Source organism: Dermacentor andersoni, chromosome 6, assembly GCF_023375885.2.
Source record: "Dermacentor andersoni chromosome 6, qqDerAnde1_hic_scaffold, whole genome shotgun sequence".
In the NCBI taxonomy this organism is placed as follows: Eukaryota; Metazoa; Arthropoda; class Arachnida; order Ixodida; family Ixodidae; genus Dermacentor; species Dermacentor andersoni.
The window spans coordinates 12,090,900-12,113,875 of NC_092819.1; the positions used below are offsets into that span (position 1 = coordinate 12,090,900).

The window sequence follows — 22,976 nt, forward strand, 5'->3', positions numbered from 1 at the left end:
AAAAATAAATATATTTGTTTAGAATATAAAAATATTTACGCACGTGAATATACCGTGCAGAAAATATTTCTACATTTCGCGAGAGGCTTGCTAAATGTGTCAAGTATTTAGGCGGTGGAAATAAACCGACGAAGCGAATTAATTATGAAGTAACACACCTAACTCGCTCTAATGAAACGCTTTTGGGGTAGACCGCTACGTATTTGAACCACAAAGAATAATAAGAATTAAAACTGCAATGTGGCTTGTCAATGAATCCAAGCCAAATTATACAATGACCCATCTAAGCTACCAATGACTTTTATGGTGGTTGAATGATCGCAGAACCAGATTTCTTGCAAGTGGCCATAATAAAGAACTCCATAACCACGACAAATTTATTCCTTTATGAGATGCTTGTCTACATGTCTGAACCAGCCCAATATCACCAGGAGATAAGGTTCTCAAAACACCAGATTCAGCTACTAAAACGGTAGAGTATATTATATACGGTACATTGCTAAACTACAAGCCTCACTAAACATGACTTCAGAGACAATGGTTATTCCGTAGCGAAACGCCTCGCGATTTACCCTTTTTCTTGACGTGCTTTAACTAGTCTGCGCAACTCAAACTTATTTGCGTCAAGGAGGGGGGGGGGGGGGGGGGGGGGCTACTGTAACGCGTACGATGCCTTTCTACGATGTATTAGCCTTTTTTATTGCGATAATAATTATATGGATACTCCAGGCGCATTGGAAAATGGGCGTGTGTATGAGTTTCCGTATAACAGAATTATGCTTTCTGGTATATTATATTTACAATCCAACGCTATCATGCTTGTAGGTTATGTTTAGGCCGTCGTTTATTCAATTAGATCAGTAACACCTTTGCTCCACGCGGAAGGCCTGCGCGGTTGTGGTTCGGAATGATTTTTCGCGAAACATCATCCAACGCCGGCACCCGATTTTTGTGAAGCGGGACCCTTAACTCTTTCCATACCGTGCCCATTGGACATCGTTAGCCCGCTTACGATGGTTTGAAGCGCCAGTTTTGAGACTTTCCACGCCGCTCTCCGACACACTGCACTATCGGACGTGAAGGAGAACTATTGTTTTGTTTTCTAAGCAGCGAGTCTGGGGATGTTGCGTGTGCGCCGGACTTTGAGAGCGATGACGACGGAAGCCAGCCTGGAACATTGGCGGCAGCTGCCCGGCGTGCCAAACTGTAGTGCTTGCCCTTAAATTTTTGCGCTGGAATACGGCACCAGTGAAAAATTGTGATTTTTTTCGGAGATAGTGTCTATTACACGGCAATACATTTTTTATATCTCACAATTTTTGTTCCATTTATTTCTTAGTAGATACAAGCATGTGTTTACAAACTTTGTTCAATTTTATTCCACAATCTTGATTCTGGCAATTTATATCTTTTTAGGACATACATCTGGTTAATGAAACTTTTATGCTTGAAAAGTGCATTCATTCTGCTTTTTCTTTATATATTACATAAAATATTGAGTGCAGTAGTTCCTTCAGAAAAAAAAATCTAGCGCAACCTACAAAAAACACTTCTCCGTGGTAGGGAAAAAGTTAACACTAGCGTGTTAAGAACGCGCCCACACCATTTCGCCGACGGTTGCAGGCGGCCGTTCAAATCGGCGCGCGGGTTGGGGGTCATTCTGCGCATGCTCCGACGAGAGCCGCCGACACCGCGCGCGTCGAAGTTGCCGTTTAGCTGCTGCTACAAACGCCGCCGGCTTTTTCGCTCAATGGGCCATTTGACACTTTCGCATCAGAACTCTTAGCCATGCATAACTGCGTTTCTCTAAATGGTGGGAGCAATTTTTCATGAGGCTTTCGCGATATGCGAATAACTTCATTAAAAGAGTAAACCATGCAGTTTTGTCGAAAGCTAGAAAACACAGCAGCTCAGTGCAAGCATGCTATAAAAGCTATTCGCGCAGAAATTCGACTTCTTGCGCTGATACCTACTAATATTTTAGCATATCAAGCAAACATTATTACAGAAACTCCACTGGGAGTTGTGTAAGTATGCGTAAGCATTGTGCCACTTGCTTATATCCATGCTGCCCGGTGTCATTATCTATGTTATGGAACTTGCTCTGACTAGTATAAAGCTTATCATCCCTTAGCAGTCGTTATCAACCTTATCAGACTAGATCAGCCCCTTATCAAACGTTCTCTGTTATCAACCTTATCGGACTCTATCTGATATTTATCAACCCGTATCTGTCCTTATCGACGTTATTCGACATGATACCATCCCTATGAACCCTTATTGGTCCTTATCAACCTTATCGGATTTGATCCGATTGTTATCAACCCTTATAATTGTTCATTAACATTATCAGAATTCATCCGACCATTATAAGCCCTTATCGCTCTTCAGCACCTTGTCCATCGGCGTCGAACCATTATCAAACGTATGAGGCCAATATAACCTCTAATCACTCCTTATCAAGTCATTGACGGCTTATCTGTCTGTGTTGCGCGGCGTGAAGCGCATGAGCCCTAATAGGTCGGTGGCATTTCGGTAGCGGAGCACCCGGTCCTCAATCGACTGTCCCAGTTCTCGGAGAATAACGAGATTTACGCCCATAGTATGATAGGATTCAGAGCAGGCCTATCGACACAGGATACTATGAAACTTATTAAGCATCGAATCCTAGACAACGTCTCTGCCGACGCTCGGACCGTTATGGGACTTGATCTTGAGAAGGCCTTCGACAACGTTTTACATTCGTATATCCTAGCCTCGATATCTCGGCTTAATCTAGGCGAGAGATATTACAATTACGATTCATCTTACATGAGGGACAGGTTTTCTTGTTGAATAGGCATAGAAATGCGTACGCATTTAAAAAGAGTCATCAATGATGAAGGTCATCTAATAAGTTGCCCTATAGATCGCGGAATCTTTCGCCGAAAAATCTCCTCATGGATATCACGGTGACCGTCACTTAGTAATGTCTCTCGCTAAGCATGTGACTACTTCTTTTGGAGAATCAGAATAGATTAGTTAATTAATTGAGACTGCAATATAGCGGATAAAAACATGGGCGCAACTTCTACCTTCCCCAAGATCTCGATCCTTGTGTATCCGACTCTCGCTCACGTGTACGTGACAGTCTCCCATTTCCAAACCGCCTTTCGCCATCCACAATACCAATCAAATGCAGCGTGCTATTAGAAAAAAATAATGAACCCGGAAACAAGCTCCAACCTGCAAGAAAACTTAATTAAGAAATTACTGCAGCATGCAGTAAGAAATCCAATAGAAAACTTCATTCCTAATTCTTTCTAATGGATGACGCTATAGATAAGAATAAGAAAGCTGTGGACTCGCTGTCATGCAAGCTGCAAACATCATCTTTGATGGCGATGACGTTAGCCTATCTTTTTTATACGACTTCATGCAATATCACATTATTAAATTTCAGGACGAGGTGGCTTGTTACCTGTCGCTTTCCTCGTAACCTCATGCGTATGTCAGTGCGTCCACAGAAAGCGCAGGGGTCCGAGTTGCTATGCGCTCAATGTGCGGTACTTGGGCGTATAGAATCATGCGGGTGACATGCTTGACAGCACTACGCGCAGCCTTATGTGCTCACAATGACAGTCAACTAGTTATTGCTTTTGGAGATGAACGAGAACTTATTTGGTAGCATTGCTCTCCCTCAATAAAAACAAGCAGCCTAACTGGCCACATAAACGACATGTGACCTAAAGAGGACAGCATTCAATTTGTATTATTATTTTTGCTTATTTTATTCGCCTAAAAGCGGCGAATACAATAACTCGTTCTTGTCATTCAATATCGCACCATTTTTTAACCAAGGGCGCTTTTATGAATTGATGTGGTGCGTCGGCTTAGCCTTTCTGGAATTCTTATCAGACTCGAATGCCTCCACCACAATATTAGGGATTAAAATTTACAGTTCTGACTCTTGTCACGGTGATCTCGTGGACGCCGCCATGTTTGATCACGTGGTGACGCGGCCATTGCTTGCCCCAGCTAGCTCTGATGCCTCCATGCTTACAATGAATGGGCATGACGCCGGTGCGACTCAGTAAACCTCCATTTCGGTGGCTATCGTAGACTGACTAGGTGGACGATACGAACCTTTGGCTACAGCTTCAAAGGACATGTAAGTGCTCTCAAAGCTCATCACGTCTTGTTCAAACGGAGCAAGCAGCGTATACGGCGCTTGCACTAAAAGCGGGAATAGAGGTGTATTCCAAGCTGTCCAAACTTCCCGCTTCTGAATTAAATCAAGATCAGTGCCTTTTGCTCTTCGATCTTTATTTGCCAGATACTCTGAAGCGGCGGGCTTGTCCTCTTTCTTCGGTTCATCGGTGCGGTCACTATCGGATTGTTTTTCTTCCCAATCGCTCACGGGTGTGTTCAGTTGCGGTGGATTTGTTCTTGCCGTGCACGATACTTGGAACATAGGTGTCCTCTACTTTGTGATAGCTTTTAGCAAAAACGTATTGTCGCTGGCCACCCACTTACTCTGTGGATCGTCACGAAACATTCAACTTCGAACATTCGTGTGCTGTCGGTGTAGTCCGTCACTCATGTTTCGGTGTATTGAATCAAGAGTGCGCCCATTCACTTACGTGCGTGATAGAGTGGGAGTAAGCTTGAGCGCGAGTTTGAGTGACTGTGTATAAATAACCTGCAAGAAATTTACTATATGCCAGGAAGGGGCGCTACACAATCTGTCTGTGTAAAGAACGATGCTCTCTTGCCGACCAACTGTGGCTGAATTACTTTCTTTGGAAGTTAATGACGCAACGCTGACTTAGTGATTATTTTATTCTCGAGGAAAGCCATGCATCGCGGAGGGCTGCCAAAACACAGGCACTCCTTGTGTAGCAGTGGTCTGTGAACTTGGCCGCACAAATTCATTGCCTTCCTTAATATGTCAGTCACTATTTTGAAACCAACTACTATGAATATCTTCTCTCTACCATTCTACATTTTGTGGCATCAATCGATCACAGTGCGTTGGCAATCACCCAGTCGCATTTCGGACAGTTGATTTCACAGTAGCAGGGCAGAAGCGGTAATGGTTTCGCATTGGTGCGCTTTCGTCTGAGGCAAAGTGCGGCGAACTGCCGAAAGTGCCATCTAATTACTTCGCAAAAAGGGTCCATAGCAGCGGCTAAACTTCAGAATCGCCTTGCCAGTAAGATCTCTTTGAAATACTGAAATGTAAAAAAAAATTCCAGACTAAGATTATTTTTCTTTGTCTTCCTCCAAAGGCAGCTCTGGATGGTTTACGTCTCTCAGACGTTCACGGGTGTTGGAATGGCTGCTCAATTCATTTGCAGCTTCTCATTAGCGCTCAGCCATACAGCGTAAGTGTCCTTTTACAGCTCTGCCAAGTACGAGTATCTGGCTATCTATTCAGAAGAAGGGTAATAATGTGTCACGTTTTCTTTTCTTTCTTACCCTTTTATATTGCAGTAAGCGGGGCTACCCGGACGACATACGGACTACCGGATTCGTGTCAACTGTTGTAGTGACATTCTTAGTTATTGGGTAAGCGAAGCGTATTACCAGTATTATGTTAGCGTTCTTTCCGGAATCAATAAAAGCCAAATAATAGAAAACACGCATTTTATTACCACAATGCGTAACATTATATGGCTAGTCGGTCAAAAAATTCCATGAGAAGCCAGAGAGCCTCTTTCTCAATACAGGGCGAAAATGCGCGGTTTAAACCCATTGTGTGCGCGGTTGTTAGCTACCATCTGAAGTCAGTGACAAGTAAACCATTGCATGCGATAACCATAGGCGCCCCGGCACAAAATATTCTGCAAGCGCGTCCACTTTTGCCGTTCCCCATACGCCATGCGTAGAAAGGAGGCGTTAAACCTAGGCCGAAAATACCTAAGCCTATAGTAAAAATGGGATAACAAGCAGTATGGAACACTCTGGTAAACATCCGCTCAGTGAGGTTGGAGTCTGACTAAAAGTAATCCAAAACAATCTGATGCGCCACTCGTGCATTAATTACGAATACATACAGCTGTACCCTATCCGCTGTATATGACGGAATTAAGCGTTGGTTATGCCGCGCCAGGCATCGCGCAAACAAATTAAGTGGTACCTCCCTGAACGGCAACTGCCGAAGATATGCGTAGCATTATATGGTAGTCGCCGTGGTGTGGAATGTATATCATCGGCAATGTAAATATGTGGTATCTGTCTACTCGTCCTCTTAACACATATATAGACAAAAAATACATGCTGCATCAGCATAACGTTCCCCCACCCCATCACACACACATCATTACCATACATAACACATTCCGCATAATGCCGAACGCCATATAACGCTACGTATATCTTGGACAGCTCCCGTACAGGGAGGTTCCGCTTAACTTTTTTGTTCGGGGGGGGGGGGGGGGGTCGTTGTGGAATTCACGGTAACATGTCTCACAGCAGGCACTTTTCTATGCCTGTCTAAGTGAGTCAGAGTACAGGCCGACGCTTCTGCATCAAATGACAGCAGTACGATAAGGTTTGCGGTAGGATTCCTTACGCTTACTTAAAGGATATATTATGCTGCGAGATTCTGCGAGAAACTACGTGAAGCCATCGGGCAGTTGAGTAATGCATATTCGAAAGTGTGGCTCCTACATTGTTCCCTATAACTTGCGTCGGTCGCGTTGCGCTGTTAAACATGGCGGCCAAAGGAAGAAAGCCAAAATTTGCGCTGAAGAAAGGCTGCATAATCTGCCATAATTACGGTAAGCTAACTTGTTTTGGAATAGACGAGAAAAGAGACCTCTCCCAGTAAATAAAATATTTTTAGCATGATATTTATATTGAGTTGGCCACGCCACCTCCGGCTGTAAGATGTGGATGAAGGAAAAAGGGATTGTTACAGATAAAGAAGAAGAAGGTAAGCCGAGCATGAGCAGTGACCACGGGCGCTGCTCACGCGGTTGCGGCCAGACGACGAACGAGTCAGGCGTCCGAGTCCAGGTCTAATCCTCATCGTTGTTTTGCTACATTTCGAGTGGTGCCGAAACCCGGCTCGCCCGGAGTGTCACCCGCGGCGTCGTTCTCCCGCGTTGCCTTGACAAAGCTGCACATCCCGAGCTTTTCTGGCGAGTGGCGCGACTAACAAGGCCTTTGGAACAAGTACCAGGCAAGCATTCACGGCAATGACTCGCTATCCAAGATGGAAAATTTAGATATCTTTTGGCTGAGCTGTCCGCGTCAGCGAAGACGGTAATTCAGAATCTCCGTCTCACCGAGGCAAACTACGATGCTGCCATCAAAGTGTTGCCTGACCAGTTCGGCCGTCGCGACATGCTGGTCGATGACCATCTGGACCACCTATTCTCAATGGCCACTATTCGTAGCTCAATCGATGTCGACAAGCTTCGAAATATCTATGCTTAGATTACTTCTTGCACAAGCGCACTGGAGGGCCTTGACGTTTCACCAGACGAGTATGCTGCTGTTCTGCGACGCGTCATCATGAAGGCCTTACCACCTGACCTTGGTATCCTGTATCACCGGCGGCCGAAGGAGACTTCTTCATCAAACCACGCTGACACGGCAACGGTTACACCAGACAAGGTCCAGAAAAGTGAAACATCCTATGACCATCCTAGTAATTCATGCCGAGGCAAGTTAGGAAGGTCGTCTCGACAAAGCCAGCTCATCTGCAAGCCAGTGGCATCATCAAAGTGAATCGCGACCTGTGGAGCTAAACGCCACCTGTGCATCGGCTCTATCAGCTGAAGTAAGATCGCCGTACATGCGTCCCTGCCTCCAGTGCAGCACGTCGAACTAAGCAGTTCGGGAATGCTCAACGTCGCCCCCTTCAGAAGAAAAAAAAACGCAGCAGGCTGCGCGCGCTCAAGCTCTCCTTCTGTCGCGCCAAGCGCTACCACGCCGCCAATGAATGCCGAAGCGCCAGAAGTCTGCAATCTGCTCACTGTGCTGGACAACACTTGACGTCGCTGTGCAACGTCTGTACTCCAAGTCAAAACCAAGCAAAGTATCTGGGCAACGCGTGTACGCCGTTCGTGCAACGCGCAGGTGGGCCGTAGTCCATCGACACACCACCTCGAGCCACATCCGTGTTTATGAGTTGTACCGGATTGATGCTCGTATTCCAGCAGACGGGCAGATCTTGGGCTGTCGCACCAGCGATGTCAATTTTGCTGCGGCTCCTTCTAGAAACGGGCAGTCAGCGCACTTTCGTTTGGCGGGACATTGCTCGAGCACGTTATTTCCCTGTTCAAGGCACTGAGCGCTTCAGCCTATTCACCTTCGGGAAAACGCATCGTCCTGTCACCCTTCCATCTCACCAAGTGTCCGTCACACTCCGAAGCCAGCACAGTACCAACGAGACCACTGTAGATGTCTTCGAAGTGCCGGAAATCTCAGCGGTAACGAGTCCCCTAGGGGAGGGCGCAATCATCACCATGGCGACATACCATGGTCTTGACTTGGCTCATGCATGCCCCAAGGCAACGACTTTCCGGGAGGACGAGATGAGCATCCTGATTGGCTTCGACATCTACTGGGATGTTTTAATCCGACAGACAACTCGACTATCGGCACAGGTTACGGAAGTGGAAAACCTTTTTTTTTGGGGGGGGGTGAACTGTCCTGGGAACGCTCCATGACTTCTCCAAAGGTTCAGCTGTACAAATCACATCGTTTTGCCTTGCTCTCGCAGAGCCTGTGGTAAACAATGCTTTACCAAATGTGGACACCTATTCCATGTGGCGCCTCGACGCCCTTGGAGTGCAAGGTAATCCTGAAGGTAGATATGACGCCCACGTGGCTCTTGGGAAGTTCTAACGCCACCTTTTCAAGAAAGGAGGACACTACGAGGTTCCTTTCTTAATTCGGGAGTCGGGTCTTGACGCCAGCCAGAACTTCACTCTTGCTAGGCAGAGACTCTTGATGCAGCTCATACGCCTCAACGAACAAGCAGATCTCGCCAATTATCACAAGACGATCCAAACTTATTTTGGCGAATCTCACGCAGAACGTGTCCCCAGCCAACACATGATCTTCGAGCCAAACGCGTACTATATGCATGCTGCATCATGGAGTAAATCGGCGCGACGCAGTCCCTACCAAACTCCGAGTTGCTGTCGGCGCATCGCCTTGTGCATACTGTCAGCTAGGGCCTGACCAAGGGAGCAAGATTAAATACTGACTTTGAAACTCCTGCGCAACTTCAAGTTTCGTCCAATCGTTATCGTGCCTTACATAAACAAGGCGTACCTGCAGACGGTCATTCGGCCCGAGGACACAGATGCACTCAATTTCTTGTGGCTCGCTCATTTCCCAATGGAGCATCAACCAGTGCCTATAATTGTTCAGTGGCGGATGACCCGCGTTGCCTTCTGCGCCACGTACTGCCTGTTTCTGCTAACGACAATGCTGCATCATCACTTTTCTGTCTCTGAAAGCCAATTTCCCGACACACTGGCTTGCCTCAGAGAATCCTTTTATCTAAACGATTTGGTAGTCGGTGCAAACAGTGTTCAGAAAGCGTACCAAATGTATACGGAGGCACTGACCATTCTAGCGGACGCTGGCATGGAGCTTCGTAAATGGGTATCAAACCAATCAATATTGCGACAACACTTTCAAACAGCCGGGGTATCTTTTGAAGACGAAGGTGGCCATCCATACACGATAAAGGTCCTAGGGCTTCGCTGGAAGAGAAGCGATGGTTCAATCGTAAGCAATGCAGAGCATGTTATTGGGTTTGTGTCAACCATACCTATAACGAAAATAACGATGCTTCAAGACTTCGCAAAGCTGTACGATCCTCTCGGACTACTCGCGCCATTCTCCGTTCTGGCCCAGTTGATTTTTCAAGATCTCTGGAAGTTACAGCACCCACGAGTAGGTCACTGCGAGGAATGCCTAGTGTTCCACGTTTCAGATTTTGAGTAAGTTTCATTCACCCTGACAAGTCAACAGGCCGCAAGAACACCCGGTTGGAGTCACGGAATTGCACGTTTTCGCAGACGCCACTCTGAGGGCGTATGGCGTAGCAGACTACGTGTGTTCTGAATTGATGCATTCACACGCGCGCAGGACACATCTTTTACTGACCAAGGAACAAATTGCGCCGTTAAAATCCACATCGCTACCTCGTATAGAGTTGCTTGCCTGCTTGACCGCTGCCCGCCTCTACGACTACATGAGTAGGATACCTTGTTTCAAGGTAGCAATACCTTTCTCCTGGAAAGACTCTCAGACAGTCATTCAATGACTGTCACAATATCCCAGGCGTTGCAATCCGTATGTTAGAAATAGGGTCGCAGAAGTACAGTGACCCACAGCTGGCGACAAATAGACCCACTGAAGAAGCAAAGAAAACCCGGCCGACTTACTCACAAGCGGTATCGCGGCGGCAACGCTCCTGAGCGTTGTGGTGCGAAGGCCCTACTTGGCTTTCTATTCCCATGTACACATGGGAGGCCGACGTCACATGATCAATACCCTCAACCGCTAACGACATAGCTCCGGAGACAGCATGCATCGTTACCACCGTGCAACCGCAAGCTTTACTCCAGGTCGCAAACTACAGCCAGTACTAGCGCCTTCTTCGGGTTATTGTTATAATCTACCGTTTTGTTGACTACACAGCGCTACAACGAGCCTCACATATGGTTCACTGACTGCTCAAGAAATCGCACGAGCCGATCATGCATTACTGGATTAAACAAGTCCAGTATGCACACTTTTCTGACGACGTAGAAGCACTTTCCGTTATCAACGCGGTACCTGCTTGATCTAGACTGCTGCTTCGTCGGTTCCTCGCCGACAATGGGCTCATCCGAGTGGGAGGACGTCTGCAGCTTTTGACGGGCCCTCGGTCAGTTTGCCACCCTACAGTGCTTCCTGATCGTGACGTTATCACTCAGCTGCTGATTCGTTCGACCCACGAACGGGTGCTTCCATCAAGCGTCGACTAGACACTCACCGAGCTACGCGAACGCTTGTGGCTGCTAAAAGGGCGCCAAGATGTGCAGTCAGCCCTGAGAGACTGTCTGATTTGGAGAAGACGCAAACTCACACCAGAGTCCGCACCCATAGCACCAGTGCCACGAGACTAGATTTCATAGGCGAGTCCATTTACAGTTGTCGTGGCTCACTTCTGTGGACCACTTTATTGTCGTTCAGCTCTGTAAATTCATCCCAAAGCTTACATCGCCGTCTTCTGGTGTGCGGTAACGCGCGCTCTTCATTTTGAGCTCACACTGACATTACAGCCACCAGCTTCATCGCCACCTTTCGGCGTTCCACCTCTCCTCGTGGCATTCCTACGACCATTCATTCAGACAGCACTCTCTTCTTTCATCACTGCGCTCGATAACTAGGAAATCATCCCACATCCAGTTGGGCAGATTTCGGTGGTGCACGCTGCATTAAATGGAAGTTCAGCGCCGAGCGAGGGCCTTAGGGAGGATGGTGGGAATGACTGGCCTGCATCGGCAAGAGCACACTGAAGCGCGCTCTAGGTGACAATTCCCTATGCTTTGAAGAGATAACTTTTCTTTGCGAGGTATAGGTGAATATAAACAGCCGTTCCTTAACATATTTGTCTCAAGAACCTGATGAGTTATGCCCACTAAAGCCTTCACGCTTCTTGATTGGCAAACGTGCAACATGCTTGTCTAAACAGTTCGGTGCCATGCTACCCCTATCAACAAGCATCCATCTGCGACCTCTAAGCATACATCGACAAGCTTTAACAGACCATCTCTGGAAGCACTGGCGCAAGTACTTGGTGCTTGTACGCTCCGCACACGAAGCGACATAGAAGCTGCCGCCATGAATTCAAGTTGGAGACGTCGTCCTGGTGCACGAGGATGATTCGCTGCCTCTCCTGTGGAAGGTGGCCTGGGTAGCCGAACTGCTTCTTGGTCGCGACAGCGTCGCTCGAGGTGCTGCCTGAAGGTGGCATGCGGCTCTGTGACAAGGCGTCCTGTCCAAAGGGTTTACTTTCTTGAAGTTGGCAGCCTTTAGCAATTTTGTCGGCCGTGGGAGTGTGTTGCAAATAACGAAGAAGAAGGTGCACCAAGCACGAGCAGCGGCCACGGGAGCTGCTCGCGTATTTGCTGCCAGACGACAAACGAGTCAGGCGTACGGGTGCGGGTCTATTCCCCGTCATTGTTTTGTTACAGTGACCTTGTTTTAGCGTTGGTTTTCTTCAGATCAGAGAAGTTATGTTCAAGCAACACTCGAAGCCCATCTCTAGCCTTTATGCAAGACAGCTGGCCCACCATCCCATGCATTTAAAAGCATGTCTACGCAAAATCCCCCTCCACCACCCCGCACACGTTGAATAGGCATCTAGCTCGAGAAAGGCGTAACGTTCGTCAGCCAAACGACGAACAGAGCCCTCATAAAATGCGCCTCATCGGCGACAGCTGAAGTCTGCTTGAACTACAAGCTGTTATCGTACATATCACAGCTCATTATTTATTATAACAAATACAGAAGGCTAAATGAACTTTTGCATATGTCGTTAGTCACGGAATATTAACGTACGGGTGGGATCGAAGGCAGCTCGCGGGCAGCTGCGAAGTCAAAATTACAGTGAAAAAAAAATTAAATTATGGGGTTTTACGTGCCAAAACCACTTTCTGATTATGAGGCACGCCGTAGTGGGGGACTCCGGAAATTTCGACCACCTGGGGTTCTTTAACGTGCACCTAAATCTAAGTACACGGGTGTTTTCGCATTTCGCCCCCATCGAAATGCGGCCGAAAATTACAGTGACACAAACAATATTAAAGCTTAAATCGAAGTGTGGGGATTCGCAAGTGATTTAAGTGGCAAAGCGTCAAAATGTTAACGCATTAGATCCTAAATAAACTTTTACAGAAGTGGAGAAATGCATTTGAAGTTAAATTAGGCTATTGCAGAAATACTTTACCACAAAAAGTACTTACGTTAAGCAGAAGCGAATTTGTTAGAGAGTGTTAGATTAGGGCACGCAAGCGTTGAGGCCCCCCGAGCACTTGGGCGACTGTACTGCGCATGCGTAGACCCCTCGGTGCACGTGCAGTACCGTCGCACCGAGGGCTAGGAGTTGCATGCCCAGAATGCCCCGCTTACTAAACGTCACCACGGCGCGCAATTCAAATTAGATTTCGTATGTTCAGGTAGACACCGCTATTTGCGATTTTGGCGCCTATTACGCGCCAAACGAAGCCAAGTGTGCCAAACGCGGTTGTCCTGAGCAAGCCGCAGTGCCCTTAGCCACTGGAGGCGTCGCGGCACCGCGCGGCGGCCGCTCTATCTGCGCTACATAGCAGACCGCAAGACACATGCAACAGCAGCGTTTGCTTTGTGCACGACAGGCATAAAGTGTGCGCTCGTGCTCATATGCTCCTGTCTGGCTGTGCTACGTGTTGCCGACCAACTTTGTCCTGCACCAGCTTAACCGATCGATAGCAGCCCCGTCCAATTTGCGCATATTCAAGTGCTATCAATACCTTGATTATCACGAAGCATAATCTGCCAAGGCACCTAACCAGGAGCGGCCAGGAGTGAGGGCACGCTTGCAAGCGTGCGTGCGGTCTGACCTTAAGTTTGGTTTGTTTCGAGAGTAGTTGAGCGTTCAAAACTAGTCGAAATGAGCGAGACCTGAGGGCTACGACATCGATAAGTGGAGTAGCCAAAGCTTAATTTCTACGTGGGCGGCCACGGCCAGGCATGAGCAGACGATAGTCGGCTTCTTCTGGAATGGCGTAATTGTTTTAAAAATTGGGAAGCATATATTGGCTTACTTCAACCTGTTCATTAAACTGCGCCAATAAATATACATAATAACAGTGGGAAGAAGCGCACTGATCCAAACACCCTTCTTCATTGATGTCAGCTATTGGCCAATACCAGCCGCGTATGGGAACCCGCTATGCTACGAAATAAAACGTCCAAAAAAGAGCGAGGAGCAGGCTTCTGTTGAAAAGGGAACGATTGAGAGAAAGGTGACTTCGCGCCTCGCTTGCGTGCTCCACGTGCCGCGCGCGACTCTAAATTTGGCTGAGATGTTCACAGCAGCGTATGCTATCCGTGGAGTGCGTTTTTTCACCGAGCCCGTGGGGTGTTTCAGGGCCCCTTTAGTATCCACTTGATCGGATGGCAAAGGGACGTGGTCTACTTTCAAATGCTACAAATAAATCCACCAACAGAGACTTTCATCCGCTATCAAGAAAAAAAAATGTGGATTTTACTCAGCGCTAACGACGATATATGCTCTAAGTTTTCGCAGAGGTTTTGGTACCGCTTAATATATGTTTACTAAAGAAAGAAGTGCTCTGAAAATGATTAATACGTATGCCGCTTCGCACCGCACCGCGTATACGGTGCGAAGCGTAAACAACCCATAAACCATCTCCTCTGAAGCGCCTTTCCCGCAACTGTCGTTACGCCATGCTATAGCTGGCTTTATCTATTGTGACAATCGACAGGTAACTACGAGTTTCAACAATAATTGTCTCCTTTCCATTTTTCCAGGGCCATTACGACGCCCCCAATAGCAGGGTACCTCGTAGAGAAATTCAGCTACAGACCGGGATCTATGTTCCTCTTCGGCATCCTTTTATTCTGGGTAAGAGAAGCCACTCTACGCCCACTACTTGTGAGACTAACCCCTTAGCAGAACAGCGGCTTAATCTGACTCGTTGCTACGTAGACTTCGCGTATTGTAAGCTGAATTGCGAAATAGGAGACTGCACGTAAAGCTAAGGTGTGCCTCCTCCTGTCATGTCCTATGTTTTTCAAACGTATTGTTACAAATTCTGCCCCCTCTTGACTAATGTTATCAGGGGTTGACGAGTTTGGAGTAGTCCTGGCACCTAAGAGTTGGGCCACGAGGGCCGTCTCACCAAGGTGAGCAAGAACCGTATCTAATATCCGCTTGAGCGGATAGTTGTTTACAACGGGTTTGACGATGGTTCCTAATTCAGCTGACATATTGCATTATGGTCGGCATATTATTTCTGTGCATTTCTATCCAGCTTTGATTGCGAAAATAAACACAAAAATTTTAGCACACATCTGTCGCTCTACAAAGCTGTTTTTTTCGTCATCTTATCAATGGATTCACAGTTTTATTTGTAATACATCTGTTCAGTCTGGTATAGTTGGACACTTAGTCCTCATCTTAATAATGGTTATTTATTGCTAGCCAACTTCTTCAATGCCTCCAACGTGCACGTGATAGAGCCGCTTAGGCAAGGGAGTCGGAGCCAAATATGTCGCGTTATTTGGAATGGCTTCAATATGTTATTGTATTCTGCAGCCAGCCATAGTAACAATAAAGGAGGCCAAATATAAGTGTAAGTGACTGAATGGCACATAATAGTGAAACAAGAGAGAGAGAGAGAGTAAGGAGGGAAGGCAGGGAAGAATTAAAAAAGTTCAAAGGCAAGAAAGACTATGCTGTGAGAAATTGATGCAACCGTGTTTGCCGAGAGGTACGCCAGGTGTCGCGCTGAGTAATGCCTTGAGCAAAGCGAGAGCGAGGTGAAAGCAGGAGCCAACGTTTCGTCAAGTGGACTTGCTTCTTCAAGGCGATATATGCTTTCCTCGCTACAGTATATATAGGTGGGGTTCTTCCAAATGGGGTGAGGTTCTTCTAAAGTAGTGCCTTATTATTTGAGGGTTGAGCTGGTTGCCTAAGGAAAAAATACGCAGGAGCAAATATTCGCAGCAAGTTGAGACATTCATATGCTGCAACATTAATCCGGAGAACACTCAGCACATCCTAATAGAATGGGAAGGGATTCACCCAGTGAGGCCCGGAGGTAACGTGCACCTTCCAGAAGCGCTTGTATTTACAGTGGATGGAAGCATCAGCCGGTGAGCAGTCGAGTTAAGCAAGAGATGTTTAGGCTATTGGTGAAAAAGAAGCAGGGAATAAATTGATATGACTGCATCCGTTAGAGGCATAGGTAGTGCTACAAGGCAGATATGGAGAGGCTTTGAGGGAAAAAGAATAGTGTGAAGATTTATACAAAAATGCTAGAATCAAAAACGTATACAGTATATATGAATAAATCAAGCAGGCTAGGTGACTATTTGTCACCACCTCGTTCCAAAGCAGATGCCAATAAATCATCACCATCATATATGGCATGACGGCTTTGGAAGCTCCCGGTAAAACCACAAATGAGGCCCTCCATGGTGACGTGGGTTGGGCCTCATTTGAAGTCTGGGAAGCGCAGAGCAAAATTAGTTTGAAGAAAAACTCAGGAACACTGATCGAAATAAATGGGTGTCCAAAATGCACAAGTATCGTTCTCAACTCTGTGTTCTTACACGCGGACCTCGCTGGTCGGCCATACCGTGCCCCGGATTTTCGTGATGCCGTACTCTCAGTGATGGATATCAAGGAAATTCTGTGAGCAGGCCAGTATCAGATGAGCCATTTGTGGCTCGTCACCTGTGCGAATAGCCTTTCCAAGCAGAAGCTCGTCGACAAAGGTGAGCTCCTATCCAAAGATTAAAGTGCTTTGTCATCGACCCAGAAAGCCGGAATGCAATAATGAAGCTTCTCTGGCTGCCTCCTCATCTAGAACGGTAACATATTGTTGATGCATTGGAACCGTATGGCACGGTATGGCAAGAGAAATGTGGCCTTGTGAAGACATAAACATTTGGCAGATGACGAATCGCGATGCAGAGTTCACGCTCAAAGAAGGCGTCTCTACAAGTTCCTTTGCTCCCCTTCTGACGATCTTCGCACATCAATGCCTAATTTTGATTTCTAGGCGACCTCCCTTGTGTGTTCAATGCAACACGATAGGGCACATAAGACGACAGTGTAAAACACTACGATGCGCCAAGTGCCACCGTTAGGGTCATAACACAGAGGCATGCGTTGGCACGTAAGCTGACAAGCTTCGTGATGATCGACCAGTGGACGATGACACCATCGTGAAGTTCCTCATGGATGTAAATGAGATCGTAGATACTTCTGCCAAAGCGCCTGCTGAAGACCACTTGGCTGAGAAAGTGCAAGTATGGCCAGCTGCGGACATAGCTACAGCAAAGGCTACTGAAGAACATAAAGTGATCAACTGTGAAGAGGACCTTTGTGCAACGTGGGCCGAATCACCACCTTTTCGGGACCAGCTTCATCCTGCCGAGGGCACTGAAATTACTGAGGCGTCCAAGAAGCGTCCAGCGCCGGTGGATCATTCGGCGCGCTCTCGGAAAGTGCCCAGTGTCGTCGGGGCGAACATAAGGAAACCCCATCATGGAGCCCCTGTGAGTGCAGATGTCGCTGCAGTTCAAGTAGTTCCTGCAGCTGCGCTTCCTCAAAGAGGCGGGAAAAGCAAAACAAAGGTAGCAGCGTTACGTGTAGGCGCTACGCCGCAGGAGGAAAAAAGTGGCGGGCACTCTTTTCTAAACGTTTGGAAGACTGAACGTCTGTAGCTTACATAGTAAGCGGCGGCAGGGTCAGTTGTTGCACTTGTTGCGCAGCCGAGCGTTATATGTTATTGCAATTCAGAAAAAAAATTGAATCCGATGATGACACAGGGGCTGCTGTAGCTGCATTTATTTCAGAGTATGAAGTATTTGTCAGGCACGCGAATGGTGTCTCTGCAGGATGTATGCTATTTGTGAAGAAAACGCTGGCAATGCAACGTGTTGGGACTGGGCACTGATAAGGAAGAGCGCCGCGTATGGTGTGATGTCAATATAGAAAGTCAAGCTTGGAGGTTTCTTTGCGTGTATGTGCCAAATAGAGCACGTGACAAGCAGGACTATTTTCTCTCATTGACCCAGCACTTACGCACTGACCATGTATTTGTTGACTTAGCTGACTTTAATTGTATGTGTAGTGCATAGGATGGGTAGTCTACAAGGCTTTGCCACGACACTAGTGTTGACGTTTTGAATACTATGATATGCGACTACCAGCTTGTTGATGTAGAGAAACACGAAAAAGTCCCATTTCGCTAACAGACTATCAATGTACAACTTATGCAAGGTTCGATTGGATTTATGTATCATTATACCTTTCCTGCCTAGACTATACGCCGACAATGTGCACCCTGCGTTCTTCAATGATCATTGTTTGGTGTCGGTTTCTCTTGGCAACCAGTAATTTGAAAGTTCGCGGTTGAGTTGGGATTTATGCAAAATTAATAATATGTTAGTCTCACATAAACCTGTTCTAAAGCGCGTCCTGGAAATGCTTATTGAAGTATCAAGCCTCAATTCTTTATCTGTCTTCGCGCAGTTGAAAATATTTAAGCAAGAAGTTAAAATGATAGGCATTGAAGAAGCTTCCACATTTTGCTTTGAGGAAAGGGGAAAATATAAAGACCAGCTACACCAAATTGAATGCCTGCATCCTGGTAAGTACATTGAAGACATTTACAACGTACATTAAGGCAAAAATGCGGACAATGGACACTGAGACACACGGAGATGCACTAGTCCGAGCGCGTACTTGTCGGTAACAGAATGGACAACTGGGCTGGTTGGTTTACTTGCACTTTGAAACTAAAAGCACACAAGGACATCAACGAGAAGAGTGGACACGACGAGGCGCTTTGTTGCAACAGCCCTGTAGTCGTTTGCTTGGTGACGAGCATCGGCATGCTCTGTAGCATGTGCTTGAGATAGAGTGTGCTGGAGCGATTGTTAATGACCAGGCTAGAATAGTGAAAGCGTTCACGGATCATTATGAAGATAGTTTTCAGTGTCATAAAATTACTAATAGTGAAGCTGTAACGGAAAAATCTTTTTCGTTGCTGCCACAGCTCAGTCAAGAAGAATGTGATCATATTGATAGAGACATATGCATCACAGAAGTTGAAGCAACCATTGCTTCGCCAGCTAAAGGCAAAGCTCGTTGGCTTGATGGCTTGAGTGCGGAATTTTATCAGTGCTTTTGCTCTATATTAGCTCTCTTTCTTCTTAAAGTTTGCGAAGAAGCTTACCAGATTGGATACCTGCCCGCCACGCTACGCCGAGGGTGCACAGTAGTTATACCAAAAGGAGTGGGGCAACAAATTGCAGAAAGTCGAAGGATATCGCCCCTTATCACTCTGCAATGCGGGTTATAAAATATTTGGCACCAAGATATTGGCTAGTCACCTTGAAGACGTAATTCAATCAGTGGTAAGAGACGATCAAACACGTCGAATTAGAGGAAGATCCAGACAAATGTCCACGTTGCGCGGGCTGTGCTAGAGTGTACAGCAGAAATTGCCCGTCAGGTCGCAATAGTTTAGGTTGATTTGAAAGAAGCATTTGAAAAAATTAATCACTACTTTTTGTTTCGTGTGTTAGAGCACATAAACGTTGGGTATGTTCTTTTTAAAGGAATCACTATCTGTTATGCTAATGGCACAACAAGACTAATAGTTAATGGTTTTCTATCCAAATCTATCTACCTCAGGGCATCCGTAAGGCAAGGTTGTCCCTTGTCCCCTCTATTATTCACTATGTACTTGGAACCGCTTTGCACACGAATTCTGAAGGATCATGCTTTTCAAGGGCTCAAATTGTTGTCCAATGAGGTCCGCGCACTTGCCTATGCAGATGACATAGCCTTCTTTTGTGCTGACAAGTGTAGAGAATGCCCTTGCCATGACGCAACATTTTTGCTCAGCTTCTGGTGCAGCAGTAAAACTTGAGAAGAGTTCAGGGTTTTGGTTTGGTCTATGGTGTACGATTCCAACGCACTTTAAAGGTATTCAGTGTAGGCAAGACTTTAAGTACTTAAGTGCACCCGTCTCTCAATATCGCGATAGTTATCCACACTGGTCAGCGGAAGTTGAAGAAGTACAACGTCAGGTTAACAACTGGCAGGGACGGCAGTTGTCCATATTTAATCAAGCTGAAGCTTGCAATGCAACGGGCCCGAGCTCGATCCCGGCGGGAACTGGGTATTTTTTTCTCATGCCCACTGCACTGCTACCGTGACGATGGCTGCCCGGACCCCCTGCCTGCCGCAGCATTGGACGAAACCACACCAGCCGCAGCTATGGATCAAGAACTGACTCCAGACAACGAAGACGAGACTTGGTTTCTCGTGGCCCGAAAGCGCAAGAAACAGGTCTAAGCGACGTCGAGCTTGCCACCCAACACCGAACCAGCACAGCAGGACCACCTACATCTGAGATTGCGCAATAACAGCTCGCAGCTGCCCCCGCTACCGATCGCCGACTTGAAAGTGGTCTTCCGACCGAGAGATAGACTGAATCCCGGTGAGTGGCCGCAGCACTCTATAGCCAGAGCTATAGGCACAGCGGCTCAATTAAACGAGAGCACGCTCCACCAGCTAACCATCCGCATACGCCGAGAGCAGAACGTCGCAGTGGTCAGCACACCGGACGAAGAACTAGCGGCAAGACTGCAGCTGATCAAGTCTATATGCCTGGAAAACAAGCAGTACGAGGTTCAGGCCTATGTGGCTGCTCCGGGTGCTTCCTGCGAAGGAGCCATCTCCGGCATAGCAAAGAATACAACTTCGACAACGCTGATGACAAATATCCGATCACCGATGGCTCAGGTCCTGCATGCAAGAATGATGAAAAATTCAGCCACGGCCATCATCACGTTCTCTGGCATTTGGGTTCCCTGGTACATCTACTATTACGGAGCAGAATACAGGTGCTACATTCATAAACCCGGACAGCAGCTGTGCAGCGTGTGGCTTTCCACGGGTCATCGACCGGATGTTTGCCCAACCCCGGATAAACCCCGCTGTGCTGCGTGTGGAACTTCCAACCCCTCCGAAGGACATGATTGCACGCTGAAATGTTTTCATTGTGGTGGTGAGCACCCCGACACTGACTCTCGATGTCCAGTAAAGCAACGCAAACCCTTCAACAAGAGGCACGTGTTCCGAGAGCAGCAGAAAATGGCGGAGCAACAACTCCAGCACGACAAGAAGTACAGCAAGGTAACGACATTCAACGGTACGGCACCTGCGACTACTGATGCAACACATGGTCGTCCTCGCTACCGATCCCGGAGACAGGCAGTCCCAAAGTCGCAGTAGGTCCAGGGTCCGCAGGCCGTCCAAGGACCAAAAGCAACCACGTGGTCGAAGCCGATCTGGGAGCCGCAGTCTGACGCAGCAGAAACAGCTACCGAAGGAACCTGAGGCCGCGTGGACGAAAACACCCTACCATCACACCAGGAAGGTGACAGCGGTGAGTTGGTCAGCGCAATTTCCCTCTCCTTCCTCCTCCCTTCCTTCACCTCCTTCTGCACGGCAAACAAACCAACAAAACAAACTGTCTCCCACAGCGACGCTTTCACTTACCCAGACCCACACACTCGCACCTGAGAAACTCCCTCACAATTCCTGCACCAAACAAGAAGTGTGCGAAATGATACAGGAAATGGCGACTGTTTTGAGAGCGGAGATGCACAAAATGAAGGAAGAGGTCATGGCTGATGTCAAGCACATGCTACAACAGGTCATACAACAAGCCATGACTGACATGAAACAATTCATCAGTGCAACTTTTAGCTCAACTTTCAGCCATCAAAACGACTCACTTCCACTTGACACTAACGCCACTCGAGAACCAAGAAGGTAGCACCCTTATACCCGTCCGGCTCGTACAACACCTGCCCTCACCAGCGAGGCGGTATCAACCAATCATGGCCAGCAAACCTAAGAGGCGCACTACCACCACCTTCCGGGTGTGACAATGGTATTGTAGAGGGTACCGAAGGAAGAGGGGTTCTCTCACACAGTTCCTAGCCACACGTCCTCAACCACCAGGCGTTATAGCACTTCAAGAAGTACATTGCACTCACAGACTCATTGGGTACAATGCATACATCTCCAAGCATGACACCACCAAACAACCACTGGCTGCCACCCTTGTGTCCAAAGAAATCGCAGTGATCGAGCACACGCTCGACAGCTCCCATATTCCGCATGTGCTCTTAGAAATTGTACCTAGGAATCGATATGAAACCAGTTTGTTTTTACTTAACATCTAACTTTTTTCGGCCGCCAGTAAACAAGCCAAAAAATTGATTATTCTGGGAGATTTCAATGCGTCCCACCCAGCCTGGGGGTACCAAACAAACTCCGAAAGGCCGCCGTCTAGCCCACGCCATGAACCTTCATGAATTCACTCTGCTGACAAAACCTTACACACCAACCAGAACGGGCAACAGCGTAAGCAGAATTACCTGCCCTGACCTAAGAATGGTCAAGGGGTTGACTCAATGCTCCTGGAACAACCTAATGGAGAATCTGGGCAGTGACCACAGCATTCTAGCCACAGAAGTTCAACTGGTGGCCATAGGAACCCCATAACGTTCAATTAAAATAACGAACTGGGACACTTTCCGGCGCAACAGAACCAAATCTCAACAACACAACCCGCCATCTCTACACGAGTGGACACAACAGCTACAAGCAGATTTTAAAGCAGCCACTAAGCAACTTACTGCAACAACGGAGACATCGGATGTGGACAGACATCTGCTCCATCTCTGGGATGCTCGAAGAGGTCTGACCAAAACATGGAAGAGGCAGAGGCACAACCGTAGGCTGAAACAAGGAATCGCCCGGATCACAGCAGAAGCTGAAGAATACGCCACCAGCCTCACTAATAGCAATTGGCACAACCTCTGTGGCCGCGTTAATGGCACACTAAGTAGTTCCAAAACGTGGTCCCTCCTCACAGCACTACTCAAGCCAACGCACACAACGAACACAGTCCACACTATCATCCACGAAGAACAAATGGATGATGACGCGCTCCTCCAAACGCTGCAACAGAGATACATTGCTACAGACCGCCGACCGGAGTACAAAGACTATCCACACGAGGAAGAAACCCAATTGGACGGCGATATTACAGAGACAGAAGTGAGGGCAGCCCTACACGGCACAAGACGAAACACGGCACCCGGAGCAGACGGCATTCACTATGCACTGCTAAGCAACCTCGACGACCAGG

At 47.4% G+C, this 22,976-nt stretch overlaps 1 protein-coding gene across 7 annotated transcripts in view; it reads left to right on the forward strand.

Moving 5' to 3' along the window:
* The window catches only part of LOC126521223 (MFS-type transporter SLC18B1-like), a 126,148-nt gene that overhangs the window by 93,563 nt on the left and 9,609 nt on the right, over positions 1-22,976 (forward strand). For 6 of the 7 annotated variants that reach the window (XM_055065827.1, XM_055065828.2, XM_050169850.3 and 3 more), the window contains 3 exons: positions 5,271-5,366; positions 5,476-5,550; positions 14,536-14,629. In XM_055065827.1, coding sequence (XP_054921802.1) covers positions 5,271-5,366; positions 5,476-5,550; positions 14,536-14,629 — 265 coding nt within the window. The remainder of the gene's footprint in view (positions 1-5,270; positions 5,367-5,475; positions 5,551-14,535; positions 14,630-22,976) is intronic. The other variant, XM_055065830.2, reaches the window with a different exon arrangement.